We start from the raw sequence: 21,775 nt of genomic DNA on the forward strand, positions 1-21,775 counted from the left end.
ACAAGTTTGCTTCCAAGGTGGAGTCAAAATTTAAGACATAAAAAATGGCAGACATATTTGCTGTTTAATGAGGCTTTTGATTGACTTCAACAAGGCTTTTGAGCTCCTGCTGAATTAAGGTAAAAGGAGCAGGAGTCTAGATAGAGATGTTTTCTGTATGTGCAGCTCCTGTTCCGGACTGGGTTTTTTGGTTTTTGTTTTTTAAATAAACAAAGGGAATGGTCACGTGCTGTCTGCTCTAGGGCCTCTTGGCTTTGGACACCTGGCTGTAACCTTTCAGTTAATCTTTCCCTGTTCACTTCCTGGTGAGGCCATCTATACCATGCCTTGAATTTCCTGGTTCCCACCTATACTAGTGTTTAAGTAATGTGCTTATTTTGTATTTTATTGTGCTCAGTTGCTCAGTCTTTTCCAGCTCTTTTCAACCCCATGGACTGTAGCCCACGTGGCTCCTCTGTTCATGGAATTCTCCAGGCAAGAATACTGGAGTGGGTTGCCATTTCTTCCTCCAGGGGATCTTCCTGACCTAGAGATTAAACCCTCATTTCCGTGTCTCCTGCATTAGCAGGTGGATTCTTTACCACTGAGCCACCTGGGAAGCCCCCTAATTTAAGGAGTACATGGAACAACAGACTGGTTCCAAATAGGAAAAGGAGTATGTCAAGGCTGTATATTGTCACCCTGCTTATTTAACTTCTATGCAGAGTACATCATGAGAAACGCTGGGCTGGAAGAAGCACAAGCTGGAATCAAGATTGCCGGGAGAAATATCAATAACCTCAGATATACAGATGACACCACCCTTATGGCAGAAAGTGAAGAGGAACTAAAAGCCTCTTGATGAAAGTGAAAGAGGAGAGTGAAAAAGTTGGCTTAAAGCTCAACATTCAGAAAACTAAGATCATGGCATCTGGTCCCATCACTTCATGGCAAATAGATGGGGAAACAGTGGAAACAGTGTCAGACTTTATTTTTGGAGGCTCCAAAATCACTGCAGATGGTGACTGCAGCCATGAAATTAAAAGACGCTTACTCCTTGGAAGGAAAGTTATGACCAACCTAGATAAGCATATTAAAAAGAAGAGATATTACTTTGCTAACAAAGGTCCATCTAGTCAAGGCTATGGTTTTTCCAGTAGTCGTGTATGCATGTGAGAGTTGGACTGTGAAGAAAGCTGAGCACCGAAGAATTGATGCTTTTGAACTGTGGTGTTGGAGAAGACTCTTGAGAGTCCCTTGGACTGCAAGGAGATCCAACCAGTCCATTCTAAAGGAGATCAGCCCTGGGTGTTCTTTGGAAGGAATGATGCTAAAGCTGAAACTCCAGTACTTTGGCCACCTGGAAAAGACTCTGATGCTGGGAGGGATTTGGGGCAGGAGGAAAAGGGGACGACAGAGGATGAGATGGCTGAATGGCATCACTGACTTGATGCACATGAGTTTGGGTGAATTCCGGGAGTTGGTGATGGGACAGGGAGGCCTGGTGTGCTGCGATTCATGGGGTCATAAAGAGTCAGACACAACTGAGTGACTGAACTGAACTGAACTTTTCTTTAAATTGACAACATATGGGAAATGATACATTTGGGGCACACAGGAAATTATAGATTATAATAGGTTATTTTTTTCCAACATACATTAACATGAAAAAATTTTAAAACATGTCCACTCAAATTCATAACTATCACCACTAGTTTGTAGGAAACTCAGAGCATCTTGATTCTATAGTCACCTCTTCTTTTTCCTGTGAAGATTTTCCTTTGAGCAGACCTGGAATTCCCTCCAAGAAAAGGAAGGAATTTCCCTCACCCTTGTCCCCTGCAAGTTCACAAGTAGATTCCAGCACCTGAGTCTGTCCCAGATGAGTCCCTGCCTCGGTGCCCTGGTTACTGGCAGGCAGCCTCGTGTGTGGTGGTGCATCCTTTGTCTGACCTCCCTTTCTGCTGCAGGAGCATTTCTTACCACGGCAGCCAGTCTCCCTCTTTGGTCCATCTGCCACCACTCTATACCTGCATCCCATCCAGCCCTACCGACCTAGACACAGCTCCCAGAACATGCCCAGCTCTTGTCTCCTCCACAAGAGCGTTTTCACCCAACAGGACTCCCCCCGACCCCGTTCCTCAGGCCTTGCCTAACACTTCACCAAATCTGCTTAACTTGTGCATTCTTGAAGACTCAGACTTACCAGAGTCTTGAAGAGTGTCGTCTCATAGGAAAATTCCTCCTTCCTCTGTGACCCCATTCTGAGTGAAATTCCCTTAGCAAGTCGTTTTGCTAATAATCTGTCTTCTCCCCAGTTGACTTTGAGCTCTTTATCTCAGGACCCATCAGAGCTCATCCTAGATGATCAGGGAGAGGTTGGCTAATGGGTGAAGTTAAGATAACTTATTTCCCTTTGCATAATGCTTTATAGAGCTTGTCCACATGGTGTTATCTGATCTGAAAGAAAAGTGGAGCACATTTAACTGTTTAGGTGGAAGACAGTGTAGCAAAGTGGTCTAGCCCAGAATTTGGAACCAGACTGTGTCTATCACTCATTAACCGTGTGTCCTTGGGCAGGGAGCTTACTCTGTGCCATGGTTTCCTTTCCTGTAGAAATGGGATAATAATGGTATCTACCTTGTAGGATTGTTTTGAGGATAAAAAGAGTTACTGTATGTATAATACAGAAAGTATTTAAAAGAGGGCTGGAACATTACTTCAGTCAGCATTACTGTTATATGAGTTGAGGAAAACGAAGCTCAACCTGGTTCCAGAGGTTTGCTTAAGTTTCTGACCCTGAGTCTGCTGTTAATCACAGCAACGTTGAATCTTAGAACTTTCAACTCTGTCTCGCTGTCTTTCTAGGAGTTAAAACTAAAAATCCTCTTTTCTTCACCTCTCAGAATGTCATGTGGAACTTCGTGTTCACATATGTTGAGACCCTGTCACATGGCATTCAAAAAACCTGAAGAAAAATTGGAACCATTACTCTTTCCTTAAAGTATTGGGCTGGTAAAGAATCTGCCTGCAATGCAGGAGACCCCAGTTCGATTCCTGGGTTGTGAAGATCCCCTGGAGCAGGGATAGGCTACCCACTCCAGTATTCTTGGGCTTCCCTTGTGGTTCAGATGGTAAAGAATCCGCCTGCAATGTGGGAGACCTGGGTTCAGAAGATCCCCTGGACAAGGGAAAGGCTACCCACGCCAGTATTCTGGCCTGAAGAATTCCATGGCTTGTATAGTCCATGGGGTCACAAAGAGTCGGATACAACTTAATGACTAGAAAAAAAGTATTGGGACCAAGGATTATCACTCCTGTCCAGAATAACCACGGCACCGGTGATCATGTGTGACGGGAGGGTGAGTGACTTCGGGCCTCTGTCTTAACTTCGGTGGCTATTAACCTTTATTCTTAGAGTTCCAGCTAAATATGTGTGTTCTTACAGTCAGGAACTGTTCACACTTTTGCCGGATGAAGGTGATGAATGTGACTGTGTTTTATTTGTTGCCTTTGGCCAAATGTTTTTTGGCTGGGAAAGATAGGGGGCGGCAGAGGATGAGATGTTTAGACTGCATCACCGACTCGATGGACATGAGTTTGACTCTGGAGTCAAATTTCAGGAGATAGTAAAGGACAGGGAAGCCTGTGGCTTAGTGACCGAACAGCAACAGCAGCTGTTTCTTGGTGTCAAGTTTTAGTGCCTCAGCAGCACCCGAGCGCGCCTGTCGGGCGCACAGGTGGTGGCCCTGCCCCCAGAGTTCCTGAATCAGAAGGTCTGGGAGAGGGTTTGAGGATTTGCAGTTTTCACTCACTGAGAGGTAATCGTCCTGTAACGCTGGGCTGGTTGTAGGTGTGTGGCGTAATGACTGATCTTACTGCGGGTTGATGACCACGGTAAGTCTAGTTAACACCCATCACCATACATAGTTGGTTTTCTGGTGATGAGAACTTTTAAGGTTTACTCTCTCAGCAGCAAGGATTTGCATTTCTTTTTTAAAATTTTATTTATTTTTAATTGGAGGATAATTGCTTTGCACTACTGTGTTGGTTTCTGCCATACATCAGCATGAATTAGCCGTAGGTATACGTATGTCCCCTCCATCTTGAACATACTGCCCACCCCATCCCACCCCTCTGAGCTGCTGCCGAGTGTCAGGTGAGCTCCCTGTGTTGTATAGCAACTCCCCACTAGCTATCTCTTGTACACATGGTGGTGTATATTTCAGTGCTTCTCTCTCAGTTTTTCCCACCTTCTCCTGCCCCCTGGATTTGCATTTCTAACAGGCTTCCAAATGATGCTGATGCTGCCCATCTGGAACATACTTTGAGAACCACTGGTTTGGTCAGTGGGAGGAAGGGGCAGACTCATTGCAGATCAGGGTGGAAATTAATCTTATTTATACGGAGAGGCACACACTCCCAGGGAGAAGTTGGAAGTGAAGAGGGGATCATAGGTAGTTGGAAGCCTGTGGTGCCCAGTGGGAGGAACTCCTTGGTGCCATCGGTTGGGCAGAATTTGATGACGGGTGTTGGAGGGCAGATGAGCACCCCGATCCTGGTGGAGGGTTGTCTCACTGTGGGGACCCTGCCCAGTGGTCATTCTGATGAGGAGTCCAGGCTCTAAGAGGACGTCCAGGAACCCGGCATGACCCCAGTGTGAGAGGACCAGTGGAAGCTAAGTCGGGCCTCCTAGAGTCAGCCGGGCAGAGGGTGACTGCTGTGCCTGCACTGCTCCAGGCTCCCGACAGCTCAGGGCCGTCACCCTTCCCTGGGCAGACGAGTCACCTGAGGATCTTGTTGGAACACAGATTCTGATTCACTGGGTCTGTGACGCTGATGCTGCTGGGCGGTGGATAACACTTTGAAAGGCAGGAGGCTGGAGTACCAACTTGAGAAGGGTTTTGCAGGCCTATCTGAGTGAGGCAGGGATGAGCGCTGTGGTTGATATGGTGATGTCTGCATCGCCTTTGGGCCGGGCGTTTACTTTTCTGGTTGCCGTCTGGTCCTGCCTCCCAGCTGTTAGGCGCCTGGGGCAAGAAGGGCTCTGCGGTGCGGTGGCCGGAGTCGGGGGAAGCGGGTCACTCAGCCCAGCCCTGCACATCCGCGCTAGTCATGGAGCTCGGAGCTCTATGCTTTCTCCGGTATTAATGTTATGCTGAGCCGACCTCTAATTTAGTAGTTTCAAACATATTACAGGCGCCAGTAACCAAATGTTTGGGCATAACTGTGTGCCAAAGGGACTGTACTTTTTAATTGAAATTCTTCAGCTACTTTTTAGATATTTGTAGCCTGCGAAGGCTGCTTGGATACTGAAGTTCAGTGAAGTGAGTCTGAAGATATCTGTTGAAGCAAATGGGATTTTGTAACCGGGAACAACTGCATTCAGGGTTTTGTGCAAATTACTACTGAGATGAGCTTGACCATAGTTCCATGTGTTCAGAGCTGATAAAGATGTTTTATGTTTGCATGTTGCATTGTAATTACAGAGGTGTTTGAAATAGTCAACCGTGAAAGAGAAATTCACCATGTAAAGGATGTCAGTGAAAACTTTGAGAAAAATTTCTCATTCTCTGTGATGAAACAACACTGGAAGCCCAGACTGAAATTCAGGGACCTGGTTTGGCTCTGCTCCACCGGGTGCCACCTCAGGCACACCATTTATTCTCTCTGAGCATCAGGTTTCTTATTTCTCACATGAGGAGCGTGAACTGTGCCACGTGCCTGTCAGGACCATTGTTTTTATTGATATTTCCAGTCCATTGAGGACCAAGACCAGACAGCCTATAGAGCCATTCTGCCTCTGACATCACAAGTGCCAGAGTTAAAGCTGTGGTCATCGCACCATGAATACCTCAGGCGACAGACAGTCTTGGAAACTAACCCTTTGCAGAAGATTTCATGGAGATGTGTTTTTACAAGGTAGGCGGTCTTTTGAGTGGCTTTGGAAATCAAGCTTCTGCCCTGGTCGGAAATTTAGGTCTTTATATTTTGCACTTGCACAAGGGTCAGTATGGCATTTTGCTCTTTCTCATGCACGACTCTTTTCTTTTCCAGCTTATCAAATACAGAGTTATTAGCACCAGTGTTTTGATCGAAGATCTCCTCAACTGGAATAACTTAGACATTGCTGGTCGACTCCAAAAACCAGTGAGTGAGTGTTGTTAGGGATGGTTCTCCTCTCCGGACCATGCTCCTGGGCTGCTCCCTGCTTTGACTTTCTGCAGATGTTTGCGGTAATTCCACACTCAACCAAGTGCTCCAAGGCTTAATTCAGGGCCGTTAAATCCTTATGAGGGAGGAGGCAATATGGAATTAAGTAGCTTATGTACCATATGAAGCTTTGTATGTTATAAATATTCCATTAAAAAAATAAGGACAAAAGGTAAAAGGTAGAATTCAGGTTTTACAATTCAGTTCAGTTGCTCAGTCGTGTCTGACTCCTTGTGACCCCGTGGACTGCAGCACACCAGACTTCCCTGTCCATCACCAACTCTTGGAGCTTGCTCAAACTCATGTCCATCAAGTCAGTAATGCCATCCAACCATCTCATCTTCTGTCATTCCCTTCTCCTCCTACCTTCAGTCTTTCTTCAATCAGGTTCTTGAGCCTGATTTATAAAATAGTTAAGTCTTCTAATATTGTTATTCACAATTAATTTAAAAAAAAAACAGAGAAGAAACTATACTTTGGGATTTACATCATTCCCATCTTTCCTTGCCATCTAATACACTTTTAATTTGGAGTTTGTCATACTGTTTGTGTCTTTTATGTGTTGTCTGAATTTTGTCAGAAATGATCTGTGTTTGATAAATGAAAGGCAGTCTAAACCCTACTTTCTGGAACACGAGGAGAGTGCTTACAGCACTAAAGGATCAGAGACGGCAGCTGCGTTTCAGATACGTGAGTGTCCTCAGGAGGGATTTCTAGACCCACTGCTTGCTTAGAAAGTCAGTCAGAAGCAGCATGATGGTCCACAATCGTGTCGGGAGTGCACACTGGCACAGTCGCTACAGAGAGCAACGTGGCAGTTCTGGTTCTAAGCTCGTGCCGTAGAGCAGTGCTGTTCACACGCGGCCCCTGGAGCAGCATCAGCGTCACCTGGGAACCTGGCAGAAATGTACCCCAGCCTGCCGAGTCAGAGTCTCTGGGGATGGGCCTAATACTGGGTGTTTGAACAGGCCCTGCAGGAGACTCTGATCTCCTAAAGGTGAGAAGCCCCGGCTCAGAGAAGCGCATGCGCTGTGCACCAGGAGACACACAGGGAAGCTCCCTTCAGCTGCGGGCTCAGCTTCGGGCTCTCACTGAATCTTCCCCGCAAGCTCGTAAGCCTGGCTCAGGTATGAACCCCGTCACAGAGGTAGTGAGAGACAGGGCGTGAGCACATGCTGGCGACTGCAGTGCCGTCTTCACGACCAGTCAGACACACTGGAGCAGTTTGTATCTCGATGGGAGGGGAGCACAGACAGCAGTTTCTTCTAGCTGGTTTTCTTTCCTTTTTCCTTACTCAGGTTCAGATCAGTTCAAAATAGAGCGTGGCCTGCTCAGGTTAGATAAGAACAGAGATGAGTTCTGAATAAAGAAGTAAAATGCCTTTGTCTACCATAAAATTAAATGAAGAACAAAGAGATTAAAAAATAAAATTCTCAATTTCTCAAAGGTCATTTATTCCATTTTGTACTAACTTTTTCAAAACTCGTGGGGTTTCCTCATTTAGAAAAATATTTATTTTGTTTTCTTTCCTATGTCATGAGTTCTCTGATTTGGGCTTAAAACAGGAGACTCCAGAATTAGATTAGTAACTATTTCATGTCAACGGGCCTAACACTGCAGTATCTTCAGGGCTGAGGGTTTTGGACAGCTCCAGTGCGTGTAGTAACACCCAGGTTGGGCAGTGCCCCACTTCGGGAAGTCTTCTGAGCGTCCTGCTTTTCCAGGTGAAGATCGTGGCGATGAATGAGGATGTGGCCCTCCGCTCGGCCCTGGATCAAAACCTGAAGAGCGCTGTGACCGCGGCTTTCCTCATGCTCCCCGAAAGCTTTGCTGAAGAAGACCTGTTTACGGAGATCGCCGGGCTCTCCTACTCAGGTTAGTAGGTTTCGTGCTGCACTTCCTGCCGGAAAGAGATTCGCTGTTGGAAGATCGAGCAGGCCCAACCCCCCCGCCCCTCGCTGGCAACAGAGGTTCTGGTCCCAGCACCTCTCTGAAGGTCTCTGCAGGAACCTGCCATCTGCCTCCTTGCCCCCAAGGTCTCTTCCTTTTCACATCCCTACATAGGCTAACCCTTCTGTTGTTGTTATCGTTAATTTTTATTTTGAAACACTTTCAGAGTACAGGTACGTTTCAGTAATCATCCAGAAAGCTATGCCCTTTCCCCAGAAACGACTCACACTTGTTTTATCATTCTCTCTGTATCAGTGATGTTCAGAAGTTGACAGCAGAACCCCCTGGAAGGCCTGTCAGAACAGACAAGACAGTCGATTTGGGAGGTCTGGGGTGGGGTCCCCAAAGTCTGTATTTCTCTCCCGTTCCTGGTGATGCTGATGCTCCTCCAGGGACCCACTTTGAGAACCACTGCTCCCTCTCTGCACGTAATACGCCGCATGATGCATGTTCTTCTGAACTGTTAGGGAGTCGGGCACACGTGTCACATCCCCTTTAGGCCCATTACTTCAGTGTGTGTTTCCTAAGAACAGGGCATCCTCTCGCAGAACCACAGTGCAGGCGCCAAATAGCAACGATGCATCACTTCTATCAAACTGATAAGTTTTACTTCTAATGTTGTCGGTTGTCCCCATAATGTCCTTTCTAATATTTTACCCTCAAGTACATGATCCCGTCAGGGATCGCATAATGTATTTAGATGCCATCTCTTTTATCTTTTAATTTGTAACGTTTCCTCAGCCTTTCTTTGTCTCGTATGACACTCACATATTTGCAGTCTGCAGACCAGTGATGTTGGTGCCCTGATAAGCAGTGTTTTCTCCTGTCTAAGCAAACTGGGGAGACATTTGAAGGTCAGGCCAGTATCCTATTTCTTAACGAAACTTTCCCTCGAGGGTGAATTTCCACTGATGATTCTTGCTGGAAACAGTCTTTACTATGATGGGTGCAAAGTGGTGACTTGGCCACTCCACCTTTCCTCACATTAAGGAAACTTTCTCCCTCGTTCTCCATTCATCTATTTATTTATCTGAATATTAACTTCCTTTCCCCTTAAGCCAGCTGTGCTCCTCAAAGTTATCAGGGGGAGGAGGAGGCCGAGAGGGCAGAGCCTGGCCCCTCACTGTAGCCTTGGCCCCAGGAGCCCCCCAGCAATCCTTAACATGTTAAGAATTTGTGTATAACTCCATTTTCAGAAAAGTAGTTTGCCTCTTAAGTGGTAGTTTGAAAACCACTATCTTAAATATTCTCTTTACCCACTTTTAAGTATGACTCGAAGAAGTCTATGCTCAAAATACTGCAGAGGCAGCTGACTCATTCTCTGAATCCCTGTACAGATAAGATTTCATGGAGACGCCATGCTCACAGAGATGCAAAAGGTCTCGCTCTTCAGTCTTATTCCCAAAACGTATGTGCTGTGACTGTCATGCAGCACGGGTGAGAAGGCAGGTGAAATAGCCTTGGTCTCGGTTGCTTCCAGCATCTCACGGCAGCCTCGCTGCCTGTCAGCAAAGGCCAAGGGGACAGCATGGTGGGGCTGCTCCAGGAGGAACGTGGGGAGGGGGCCTCTGTCTGGGTGCCTCCCCGACCCCGCTCACCTGTGAGGAAAGGTGGACCTGAACCTTCGGTCGACTTTGTGGGAGAAGATGCAGAGCCGTCCTCTGCTCTGACCACGTCGTCAGCATCAGCTTAGTGTTAGGTGGACTCCAGGTTGCTGCTGTTGTTCAGTCGCTCAGTTGTGTCTGACTCTTTGTGACCCCATGGACTGCAGCATGCCAGGCTCCTCTGTCCTTTACCATCTCCCAGAGTTTGCTCAAACTCATGTCCATCGAGTCGGTGATGCCATCCAACCATCTCATTCTCTGTCATCCCCTTCTCCTCCTGCCCTCAATCTTTCCCAGCATCAGGGTCTTTTCCAATGAGTCAGCTCTTTGCATCAGCTGCTCAAAGTATTGGAGCTTCATCTTCAGCATCAGTTCTTCCAGTGAATATTCAGGGTTGATTTCCTTTAGGATGGACTGGTTGGATCTCCTTGCAGTCCAAGGGTCTCTCAAGAGTCTTCTCCAACACCACAGTTCAAAAACATCAATTCTTTGGTGCTCAGCTTTCTTTATAGTCCAACTCTCACATCCATATATACAACTGGAAAAACCATAGCCTTGACTAGATGGACCTTTGTCAGCAAAGTGATTTCTCTACTTTTTACACTGTCTAGGTTCGTCATAGCTTTCCTTCCAAGGAGCAAGCTCTTTTAATTGCATGACTCTAGGATTTCTCTATAAATTCCAAACATTGACTGAAGACATTTATTTACAGACTTTAAGTAAGCATTCAATCACTTTCAATCTTGAGCTGACTTTTGTTCCACCTCCTGAAAGGACCATGTCATACGCTCCTGGTTTCTCCTGTTGTTTAGTAAACACTTGCTGATTCATAGCAGAATCATCCTCTGCTCTGCTTCTTCTAGAATATTCACTAAGAGCTGCTGTATAGCGATGCTGTTCCATAATCAGTGGCTCCGTAAGTGGGTAGGTGGGTGGATGCGTAGGTGGGCGGCTGAGCACTTACCCTTTACTCCACCACGGATCCTCATGTTGCCGCCTCCGCTCAGCAGACGTGTGTGTCCTGTGTCTCCTGTGCCACACACTGCGCTAGGCCGGGTGCGAGCTCGCAAGCGAGATGCAATGAATCTCCTCATGGAGGTCATGTTCTTTTAGGGAGAGACTGACGGCAAAGAAGCAGTAGGCAGTTGCAGACAGCGGTGAGTGCCGTGAGGAGAAGAAAATACTGCAGGTTGAGGGTGAGGCTGTTTCTCAGTGGGTGGTTCAGGAAGGGCCTCCGAGGCAGGGGATGGTGTCTACGAGCCTGCCCGGGGCTGTTGGGGAAGAGCTGACCGATGAGTGCGTTGCTCCCCAGAGCCAGGTCTCACACCCTGCTGTGTCTGACCCCAGCCCCACAGCCTCTGGTCGCTCCCATTTCTCATCTCGCCTCCTCCTTTTCTTTCTATTTGTCATTGCTTAACCAGCCTTGGGTCTGAGATTTTGGCCAAGTAGCCCACATTACTCATTTCAAAGAGGTTGACTTCTTTTTCCTACAACACTTAGGACACAATGCTTTGCGAATCCTCCCCAGTTCAGTTCAGTCGCTCAGTCGTGTCCGATTCTTTGCGACCCCATGGGCCGAAGCACGCCAGGCCTCCCTGCCCATCACCAACTCCTGGAGCTCACTCAAACTCATGTCCATCGAGTCCGTGATGCCATCCAACCATCTCCTCCTCTGTCGTCCCCTTCTCCTCCCACCTTCAATCTTTCCCAGCATCAGGGTCTTTTCTAGTGAGTCAGTTCTTTGCATAAGGTGGTCAAAGTATTGAAGTTTCAGCTTCAGCATCAGTCCTTTCAATGAATATTCAGGACTGACTTCCTTTAGGATTGACCGGTTTGCTGCTGCTGCTAAGTCGCTTCAGTTCCTCAAATCCTCAAATCCTCCCCAAAGGGGACTGATTCCCACTCTGTGTGGTCCCTACCTTGTGAGTGAGACCTTTTCCAAAAAGTATTCTGTAAATAAATTGTTTAGATTGGGAATCTATTTCCCTATTGAAACAGCATAATATATGATGGTTGTTGGTACGCCAGGACACAGTGTAATTAATGGTTAACTAGCTTGTGATATGATGGAACTAGACTGGGATGGTGCAGATGGGGAAGGATCTAGGTCCTGCAGGCAGGTGTCTTCTGTAGATGTGAGACTTACCTCAGGTGATGTGTTGAAAACCAGCTTTTCTTCTTGCCTTTCCTGGGCTTCTGAGAACGCAGTATCCTTGAATTGATCAGATTCTAATCTCTTCGGGAAACCACCCAAACCTCTCAAGCCCTCAGACTATTCCAGACTTCAAATTACCCACCAATCTCATTTTTATTTATAACTTGGACATTTATTTTCCACTTATTTCTAGTTGAGAGGTGATATGTTGTCCCTAACCTGCGAAGTTCCGTTTCTCCCTGGCGGAGTCTGGGGGACATGGAGAAAACAGTTGTCTCCGTGTCATTGGACAAGTTCCTGCCAGAAATTGTTGGCGGAGGCAGGATCTGTCAGTATTACTAGCAGTAATAATAATAATAATCCCTGTATTCTGTGTAGTATTTGAGGATCACTTTAACTGCCCCAGGGTCAGTATTTATGGCATTATCATTATAAATGGTGGTGAGAAAGGAGTGGGTGGAAGATGGGAGCCTGCAGAATCGGGGAGCAGAAAGCCCTCTAATCCTTCAGTTATTCTTAGAAGTCAGCATTTAAGCAAACAGAAAAGGAAACCGAATGGACTTTTTAAAGGGCCACCTTCACGTTCTTGTGCAAGTGCAGACTACTGACTAGTGTTAGGTAATGATCCCTGGTTTAACATTTATCAAGTGAATCAGTGTCCCATACCTTATAAAGAATTAAGGATGCAATGTCTGCTCTAAGGAGCTTCACATTAATCAACATATGTGGTCATAGTGAGTCAGTGGCAGACTTCAAAACAGTCCAGGTGGAAAAGGCAGGGGTGTATAAGTGCATGTCCCATTCAGGGAGGGAGGAGCGGATGGACGTGATGGAGGTCCACGCTGGTGGCCGGAGAAAGGCACATTCTTTGTCATATGTCAGGAATGACTCTCGGTACTTTGATCTAATAACTCATTTCATCCTCACACACAACCCTTTGATAGGTGCTATATTATTGCCCCATTTAACAGATGAGAAAACCAAGGCCCAGGTCTGTCTCAGGTCAGTTGTCTGGTAGATTAGTAGGTGGTAGCACTGGAATCTGAGCCCACACCCTTTTTTTTTTCTTTTAGCTTTTTATTTTGTATTGAGGTATAGTGGCACCCCACTCCAGTCCTCTTGCCTGGAAAATCCCATGGACAGAGGAGCCTGGTGGGCTGCAGTCCATGGGGTCACTAGGAGTCGGATGCAACTGAGCGACTTCACTTTCACTTTTCACTTTCATGCATTGGAGAAGGAAATGGCAACCCACTCCAGTGTTCTTGCCTGGAGAATCCCAGGGATGGGGGAGCCTGGTGGGCTGCCGTCTCTGGGGTTGCACAGAGTCGGACACGACTGGAGTGACTTACCTTACCTTATAGCTGATTAACAATGTTATGATAGTTTCAGGTGAACAGCAAAGGGGCTCAGTCATACATATACATGTTTCCACCCTCCGCCAAACTCCCCACCCATCCAGGCTGTCCCATAACATTGAGCAGAGTTCCATGTGAGCCCTCATTCTTAATCATTGAAAGTCACTGCCTCTGGTGTTTCGGAGAAGTTAGACCCAGATTGGGCAGAGCATGGAATACAAAGTGAAGAGATGGGAATTTGACAACCAGTATGCAGCTGAGAGCCACAGAAGTTTTCTGGCATTGCAAGTTGGGCCAGGATTTGTGGTTGTGGAAAGATAATTTTGCCAGCAGTGTGCAGGAGGGAGAAAGACTGAGAATGAGAACGTTTTTTCCCTCAGCACATAATCACGAGAGTTTCCTCTGCTGGACGCCCTTCTAAGCTCTGGGGATAAGGCAGGCATGGCCCCGGCCCTCGTGGCGCTTTCTCTGCAGTTGAAAAGCCCGACGGCAGACATGTGGCAGCACAGAACAGGGGAGGGGGCGGGCGTCACTTTGGTGCAACCAGAGATGGCCTCTCCCCAGGGGGACCTGAGCACTGGCGTCTGAGCACCCGTGAGGAGAGCCACAGGAGAGCTGACCAGGCAGCGAGGGGCCTGCAGGGAGGACGGTTGGGACCCGGCCGGTGTTGGGTCACCTCCAGAAACCCCCCGCCTCGTGGCACATAGCAGGCCCCTCTGCGTGTGGGTGGATGGACAGGGCGCAGCCAGTCTGGACGGCGATAAGCGCTCAGGCAGGGCCTCAGGACCACAACAGCCTCACGTGGAAACAGCTGCTCAGCTGGGTGTTCCGTTTAGTCACTAAGTCGTGTCCAGCTCTTCTGTGATCCCGTGGACTATAGCCCACCAGGCTCCTCTGTCCATGGGATTTCCCAGGCAAGAATACTGGAGTGGGTTCCATTTGCTTCTCCAGGGGATCTTCCTGACCCAGGGATCGATCCCTGACCAGGGATCTCCTGCACTGGCAGGTGGATTCTTTATCACTGAGCCTCAGGAATCCCATTCTGTTTAGTACTTTGCTTTTTCTAATCATTATATTACTTCATGGAAGGCAGCATTAGTACAGAGTTCATAAGCTGGGGCTCTGCAGTCAGACTCCTGGGTTTACCTCTTAGCTTTAACCTTAACTAACTTTCTGTCTTTGGGCAAGTTTCTTATCTCCTTGTGACTCAGTTTCTTTCTCTCTAAAGGAGTTTTTTATACGGATGAAGCTAAACCATACATGTAAATTAAATTGTATGTGCCTGGCACATCGTAAATGCTCAGTAAATGTTATCCTGCATTATTCTAGATCCATGTTTGCTTGTATTAACATAGGGCTTCCCTGGTGGCTCAGACGGTAAAGAATCTTCCTGCAATGTGGGAGACCCGAGTTCCATCCCTGGGTTGGGAAGATCTCCTGGAGAAGGAAATGGCAATCTATTCAGTATCCTTGCCTGGAGAACTCCATGGACAGCGGAGCCTGTCAGGCTACAGTCCTTGGGGTCACAAAGGGTCAGACACGACTGAGCAACTAACACACACACCACACAGCCACTTGCTGTAGACAGAAAGGCAAGGCTGCAGTCAGACCTGAGCCTGAACACCAGCCTCGTGGAGGTGCTGGAACCTTTCCGAGCCCGTTTTCTCCTTTGTAAAGGGGAAATAACTATTTCATAAGAAGATTTTCCATGAGATAATATGTATAAAACCCCAGCATCACAGCTCACTGATGGTTGGCGCTCAGAAAATGACTCCTGTCATTATTCATCACTGTTACTGTGTATCATCGCTGACTGCAGAGACTTTCCTCAGGCTGAGACACCCTGATCCGCCCAGTGCTTCAGTGACTGGTGGACACTCAGGCTGCCTTCATCTACCATTGTTTTACTAATGACATGACTACGGTTCACTTCGGCCAAATCTGTTTGGTAGGGAAGAGAGCAAAGGGGGACACTAGCTTCCTTGGACACGTTCGCCAAACTGGGATTATGTCGTCTGATACACTAACCACTAAATACATGTTGGCAAATGATGCGTGTCAGAGTTAGCAGAGGACTTAAGTCAGGTAGAGTCACTTGGCCCTTCACAGTCCTTGAGGAACGAAAAACCCCTTCAACCGCTGACATGTGCGAGAGAGAGAATGGGTTTCTTTTTCGGTGCCAGATTGTCTGAGTGCAGCCTCAGCTACTTCAAGGAACAAGACAAAGCAGTGAGGAAGTGCCAGCTGAGTGTTTCTTAGAGAAAAAAAATTAGGAATGAGTGCCAGCCCTCTACAGTGTGAGTGAACATCCCCATTTCTGGATCCTGGTGGAAGCCAGTAGAGAGACATTTCCTCTGGGGCGAGAGCTCCTGCGATTTCTTCCATGACATTCACACCTCTGCCCTCGCCAGCAGTGTCCCTGGGTGACGTGGATGTTGGGAGTGACTCTCGCAGTCATTTGGAAACAGATTTCCGCAGGCTTGGCAAGCCTGAGCGCTTGCTGAAGCCTCGCTCAGAACGCTTCTTTACTCGGTCACTAGCTGGTTCCTGAGCGTGCCGCGCTCCTGAAAGGGTGTCAGTCACCACCCGTGTCTAACGTCTCTGGGTTACTTACTGTGTGTCTGGTAGTGTTCTAAGTGCTTTACATGTACTAACTCATTTAATCCTGGAAATTCATGAACCTGCTGTACTGCTGCTCCGTATTGTACTGTGTCTGGAGATCCCGAAGCCAGAGCAGGAGGGAGCTCGTGCTGGGCCCTGCAGCTTCTAGTCCAGCGTGCGGGTGAACACAGGCGCTCTGGTCCAGGATCCTCGCTCCTCCCCTTCCCTGTCCTGCAGAGCGCCTGTGTGGCACGTGCCCTTCCTGGCTCACACCGGGAACTATGGTAGGGACTGTAGGGCCGCTTGGGGCTCCTCCCCGTTCCTGGCCATCTTCCTCTGCTTGTGTTTCCTTCTTTGCACTTTCCACCTTCTGAGGTACTGTTTATTTGTTGGGTTTCTTGTCTCTGGTCTTTGTTCCACCTCTAGGATGCGGAAGGCAGACGTATTTCCTTGCGTTGTTCACTCTCCTTCAGTGATTATAGTGGCACCTGACAGATACTAGGTGCTCGGTAAATACTTAGGGGACGGGTGGGTGGGTGGATGGCTGTGGTACTGGTTCCTTCCTGAATCAGTATCGTAAACCTGATGCTTCCTGCACCTATTTGTGTTCTCTAAAGTGTGCAAGAGAAAAATTTATATATGATTCAAATGCATAGCACCAACGCATCAACTATTTGTTCTTACCTCATTCTCCTCCATGTGTGAGTTAGTGCAGTGATGGAAATATTTTGGAGGATGTATTTTGAATGATGTGTTAGGCTGCCACCTAGAAATACTGCCTTAGTCATCTTTGTTGAAATAATTATTTTTTCCACGTGCAAAAGAATGAAATTGGACCCCTTACACACCCTACACAAAATTTAGTCAAAATAGATCATGGATGTGGTAAAGAATACACCTTCCAGTGCAGGAGATCCAAGAGACACAGGTTCCATCCTGGGTTGGGAAGGCCCCCTGGAGCAGGAGGTGGCACCACACTCCAGTACTCTTGCCTGGAAAATTCCATGGGCAGAGGAGCCTGATGCAGGCTACAGTCCATGGGGTCGCAAAGAGTCAGACATGACTGAGCGACTGAGCACACACACACAGATCATGGACATAAGAGCTAAAACCATAAGACTTTTCGAAGAGTCAGTTTGAGTTATGCAGTGTGTTCTTAAATATATACCAAAAGCAACAAAAGAAGAAATAGATCAATATAAAAATTAAACTTCTGTGCTGCAAAAAATCATTGTCAGGAAAGTGAAAAGGCAGACAATGAAATGGAAAGAAACACTTGCAAATCATATATCTGATAAGTAACTAGTATCTGGAATATATAAAGAATTCTTAGAACACTGTAAAAAGACAAATAGCCCAATATAGAAATGGGCAAAGGATTTGCATAGACTTTTTTTTCAAAGAAAGTGTACAAATAGCAAATAAGCACATGAAAAGGTATCAGCACCATTTGTCATTAGACCCCAATTCCCTCTCAAAGCCTATAATCAAAATACAGATGAAAACAGGTGTTGAAGCTGTGGAGAAACGGACCTGCATACATTGCTGAAGGAATGTGAATAATACAGCCACTTTGGAAAAATCAGTTTGGCAGTTCCTCAAAATATTAAAGCGACTATTTGACCCAACAATTCTACTCCTGGGTATCTACCCAAGAGAAATGAAAATATGTATCCACCAAAAACTCATACACAACTGTTCATAGCAGTGTTATTGATTAAAAAAAAAAGGCCCAAAAGTAAAAACAACCCAAATGCCTGCTGAGAGATGGATATATAAATGTGGTACATCCACCCAGTGGAATATTACTTAGCCACAAACAGGAATAAGTACTGATAGGTGCTCCAACATGATGAACTTGAAAACATTCTGATCATAAGATACCCTATATTGTGCAGTTCCACTGGTGACTCAGAAGTTAAAGCATCTGCCTCCAAAGCGGGAGACCCGGGTTCGATCCCTGGGTTGAGAAGATTCCCTGGAGAATGAAATGGCAACCCACTCCAGTATTCTTGCCTGGAGAATCCCATGGTCGGAGGAGCCTGGTAGGCTACAGTCCACGGGATCGCAGAGTCGAACACGACTGAGCGACTTCACTTTTCACTCATACAAAGTGTCCAGAACAGGAAAATCTGTAGAGGAAGAAAGTGGATTAGTCTCTGAGCCGGGCTGAGGGCGGAAGCAGGGAGGGCGAGTGACTGCTGACGTAGAGGGTTTCTTTTAGGGAGGCTGAAATGGTCTTAAGTTAGATGGTTGCTTAACCCTGTAAATATGCTAAAAAAACAGTTATGTGCATTACATAAGAATTATATGGTATGTGAATTATATTTTAAAAAAAAAACAGTCTAAAATGAATATTATGTTGCACATATCAGCTTCCAGTTTGAGCTCCTGTTCCTGACCACTTCCACATCAGGAGTCCCGGGCACTAACCTGCTCTGAAATGCTGTTTCCATGTCACTTGCTGCTTGAGGCAGAGTCTGTATCTTTGTATGCCCTGAGTCCAACCAGCTCCCGGCACTTAGAAGCCACCCAGATATTTACCGAACCGAGATGACAGGAGTGTGGCAGTTCGTCTAAGAGGGAAAGTTAGCCTGCCAGTGTCGTAGAAACCCAGGGCTTCCTGCACCCTCTGCCCTGCCCCTCCCATATACACATCATGACAGCAGTACTGTCTGCTCACTGTGGACAGAGCATCCTCTGATACCTTAATCACTGAAACCTAAAGGCAGTCTTGTGAGGTTCGTGTGACTGTTGCAGAGAAGGAAGCTGATTGAGAAAGGTTAAGTAACTCACCCCCAGTCTCCCAGGGATATGGCCAGACCTGAGAGCCGGGCCTTTCCGCTCACACCCTTATGTTCCTAATAAGGTCCCTGACTGCTGGGGACGTGCTGGAATCATGGAGCAGGCCAGCTCCAAATGGACTACAAGCCTCTGAATTTGTCTTACTTCAGGTCAAGGAGAGATTACCCTTTTGTCTAGCCATCACATTAGACAGGCTGTTCTCTGGCTTGGGTAGTTAAGAGTTAAACTCCCGTAAAATACAAGTCAGCAGTCAGTTTTTCCTCAATCTCTGTGTTTTGTTGTGAGCCTATCTCCAGAGGTAAGAAAAATTGATTATTAGGATTAAATGCTGGTTCATGCAGTGCCCAAAATTTTATTCATTTTTTTTGAAGCAGCGGGTAATAAGCCCATTTGCTTGCTGTTCCCCATGGCTGAGCTGGTTCTGCTGCACAGCAGTTAGAGAAATCCAATTCAGCAGACATTTATGGATCTGCCTTCATGTGCCAGGCAGCAGGTGAGGAGCCGGGGTCACAGGGACGAATACGCTTTGGTCCCTGTTCGAAGAAAGTCCTTAATGTTTCCCAGCTCCTTTCATCGTGACCGGCATTTGTTGTTTGGGGAAGGTTTGGATCATTTGCCTTTACATTTTGGTGAAATATACTCCCTCTCTCAGAAAATTACTGTCTAAAATGTAAGAGCTTTTGTTTGTTAAATGTACAGGAGGTAAGGAGGTGGCATAAATATTTAGATCTCGACAGTGGCGCACTGATGCTTCAATTCTGAGCCAGCTATGTGAGACTCAGAGTTAGATGACATTTCATCCCTTCAGGGAGAAGTAGAAAACATTTATAGGCTCTGAATGAAAGCATGAGGGTATATACACAATTCAAAGTCAACCCAGCTGCCTCTCCATTCACATTTGCTGGGACAGCATGTCTGTGCATCCGTGAACTTACTTCAGAGCGCTAGAGGTAGTGAGCCAGCATTACAGAAGTGAGGGAAAGGGGGGAAATTACAGGGGAGAATTACAGAGTGAAGCGAAGTTAGCACCTGAAATGTCACTGCCCTGATCCTGGGACGTGGCCGGGCCTTGGGCAGGTTGTTGCTCCTTGTCCTCGTCCATGAGATTGAGGATAATCAGCACCTTCCTTGTGAGGCTTGGCAGCCTTAAATGAGACAGCAGATGCGGAGCACATGCCTTTAAAGAGCCCACAGTAAATGTGTCTCTTATTAGAGCAAACGGCCACCTCATGCGAAGAGTTGACTCATTGGAAAAGACTCTGATGCTGGGAGGGATTGGGGGCAGGAGGAAAAGGGGACGACAGAGGATGAGATGGCTGGATGGCATCACTGACTCGATGGACGTGAGTCTGAGTGAACTCCGGGAGTTGGTGATGGACAGGGAGGCCTGGGGTGCTGCGATTCATGGGGTTGCAAAGAGTCGGACACGACTGAGCGACTGAACTGAACTGAACTGAACCATTTAAAAGTAGTCCTTTGTCTTTTTTTTTTCCCAAAGCTGTTTCCTTCTGGTACTTTTGTGTCCTGGCTTCTCAGCTGCACATTATTCCATGGTCATTTTCCATCTCACTGTGTGGTTCCTGTAACTCTTAGTGGGCACGCCCCGGTCTGTGGTCGGTGTGGGTGCACTGTTCCCCTGTTGAGGGACATTTGGTTGCTGCCAGGATTTCACTGTTGTAAATCATGCTTCAGTGAAGAGTCGTGTGTGTGGAGGGTGTTCACTGGCTTCCTGGGAGACCTCAGTCCAGTTCCATCATCTCCGTGTGCCTGTCCCCTTCCTGCCACGTGGGGAGGCGGCAGTGCCCAGCTGAGGGGACAGCTGTGTGGGCAGACGAGGTAGAACGATGACCCAGATCCTCAGCGGGCTTCATCTCCTGGCCTCTGTTTGGGTTTGGGGCTTGGGGCTCGCTCTACAGAGATGAGGCTTCGTCAGTCACAGCTTCCAGAAGGACTGTAGCAGCATACGAGTCAAGAGAGTTACGTGAGAGAACCAGTTTCTCCAGCCTCTCACTAGCAGTCATCCTCGCGTGTAATTGTGTAAACAAACAGAAAACACTGTCTCTGTGTTTGAGCGGCTTGTTAGGGCAGGACTCACTCGAGCTCACTGCCCTAACCAGTTCCCACCTCATCTCACAGAGGTCAGGTTCCAGAGGCTGTCCATGAATCTTTTCCAAAGCTTGTAGTCCCCACACGCTTTCTACCAAATTGCAGTACATGTTGGTTCTTTGAAACTTAAAAATCCAGTGTATTTTATTCCTCACTGAGGTACATGCTTACTGTTGAGTATCTGTTAATTTTTCCAAACAAACCCACAGTTTGCTGTAGAAAATTTGCCATGGTGGGTCATAATTTCGATGATTCCCTTTCTGCTCTGCGGAAAAAAATCGGCAAGGACAACCACACACCCTGGTTTGCCCACTTTATACTCATCATAATGTGATGACTCATAGCACCCCCCTCACTGTCAAAAGTGGCCTCTTTTGGATGAAAAGTTATATTATCATCCTCGCCCCAGGGCTTCCTCAGCTGCAGAGGTATGTGTCTGATCTTCCCACCTCCCTCCTGCCCTGGACGACTTTCTCTCTGCCCAGCAACGGCTTCAGCCATGTGGCTTTCTCTAGGCTTTCCCTGGAGGTCCTCATACGTGCCCAGCCTCTTCCATGTATCACACAGCTGTGTCCTTGGTACTGTTTATTGGGCTTAGTATAACATCCTCTCAGTTCAGTTCAGGCGCTCAGTCGTGTCCAGCTCTTTGTGACCCCATGGACTGCAGCACGCCATGCCTCCCTGTTCATCACCAACTCCCAGAGCTTACTCAAAATCACGTCCATCGAGTTGGTGATGTCATCCAACCATCTCATCCTTTGTCGCCCCCTTCTCCTCCCACCTTCAATCTTTCCCAGCATCAGGGTCTTTTCAAATGAGTCAGTTCGTCACATCAGGTGGCCAAAGTATTGGAGTTTCAGCTTCAGCATCAGTCCTTCCAAAGAATATTCAGGAGTGATTTCCTTTAGGATGGACTGGTTGGATCTCCTTGCTGCCCAAGGGACTTTAAAGAATCTTCTCCAACATCACGGTTCAAAAGCATCAATTCTTCGGTGCTCAGCTTTCTT

The 21,775-nt window shown here is 47.2% G+C and overlaps 1 protein-coding gene across 2 annotated transcripts in view; it reads left to right on the forward strand.

The window, feature by feature from the left end:
- The first annotated feature begins 1,661 nt into the window (after positions 1-1,661).
- LOC109575905 (phosphatidate cytidylyltransferase, mitochondrial-like) overlaps positions 1,662-21,775 on the forward strand; it is a 28,696-nt gene continuing 8,582 nt past the window's right edge. Inside the window, exons 1-3 of one of the 2 annotated variants that reach the window (XM_070776943.1) lie at positions 1,662-5,901; positions 6,037-6,129; positions 7,917-8,067. In XM_070776943.1, the coding sequence (XP_070633044.1) occupies positions 5,881-5,901; positions 6,037-6,129; positions 7,917-8,067 (265 nt within the window). In that variant the 5' untranslated portion in view covers positions 1,662-5,880. Of the gene's footprint in view, positions 6,130-7,916; positions 8,068-21,775 lie in introns of both variants that reach the window. The other variant, XM_070776942.1, reaches the window with a different exon arrangement.

The sequence above is a fragment of the Bos indicus genome, chromosome 22, assembly GCF_029378745.1.
Source record: "Bos indicus isolate NIAB-ARS_2022 breed Sahiwal x Tharparkar chromosome 22, NIAB-ARS_B.indTharparkar_mat_pri_1.0, whole genome shotgun sequence".
Taxonomy (NCBI): domain Eukaryota; kingdom Metazoa; phylum Chordata; class Mammalia; order Artiodactyla; family Bovidae; genus Bos; species Bos indicus.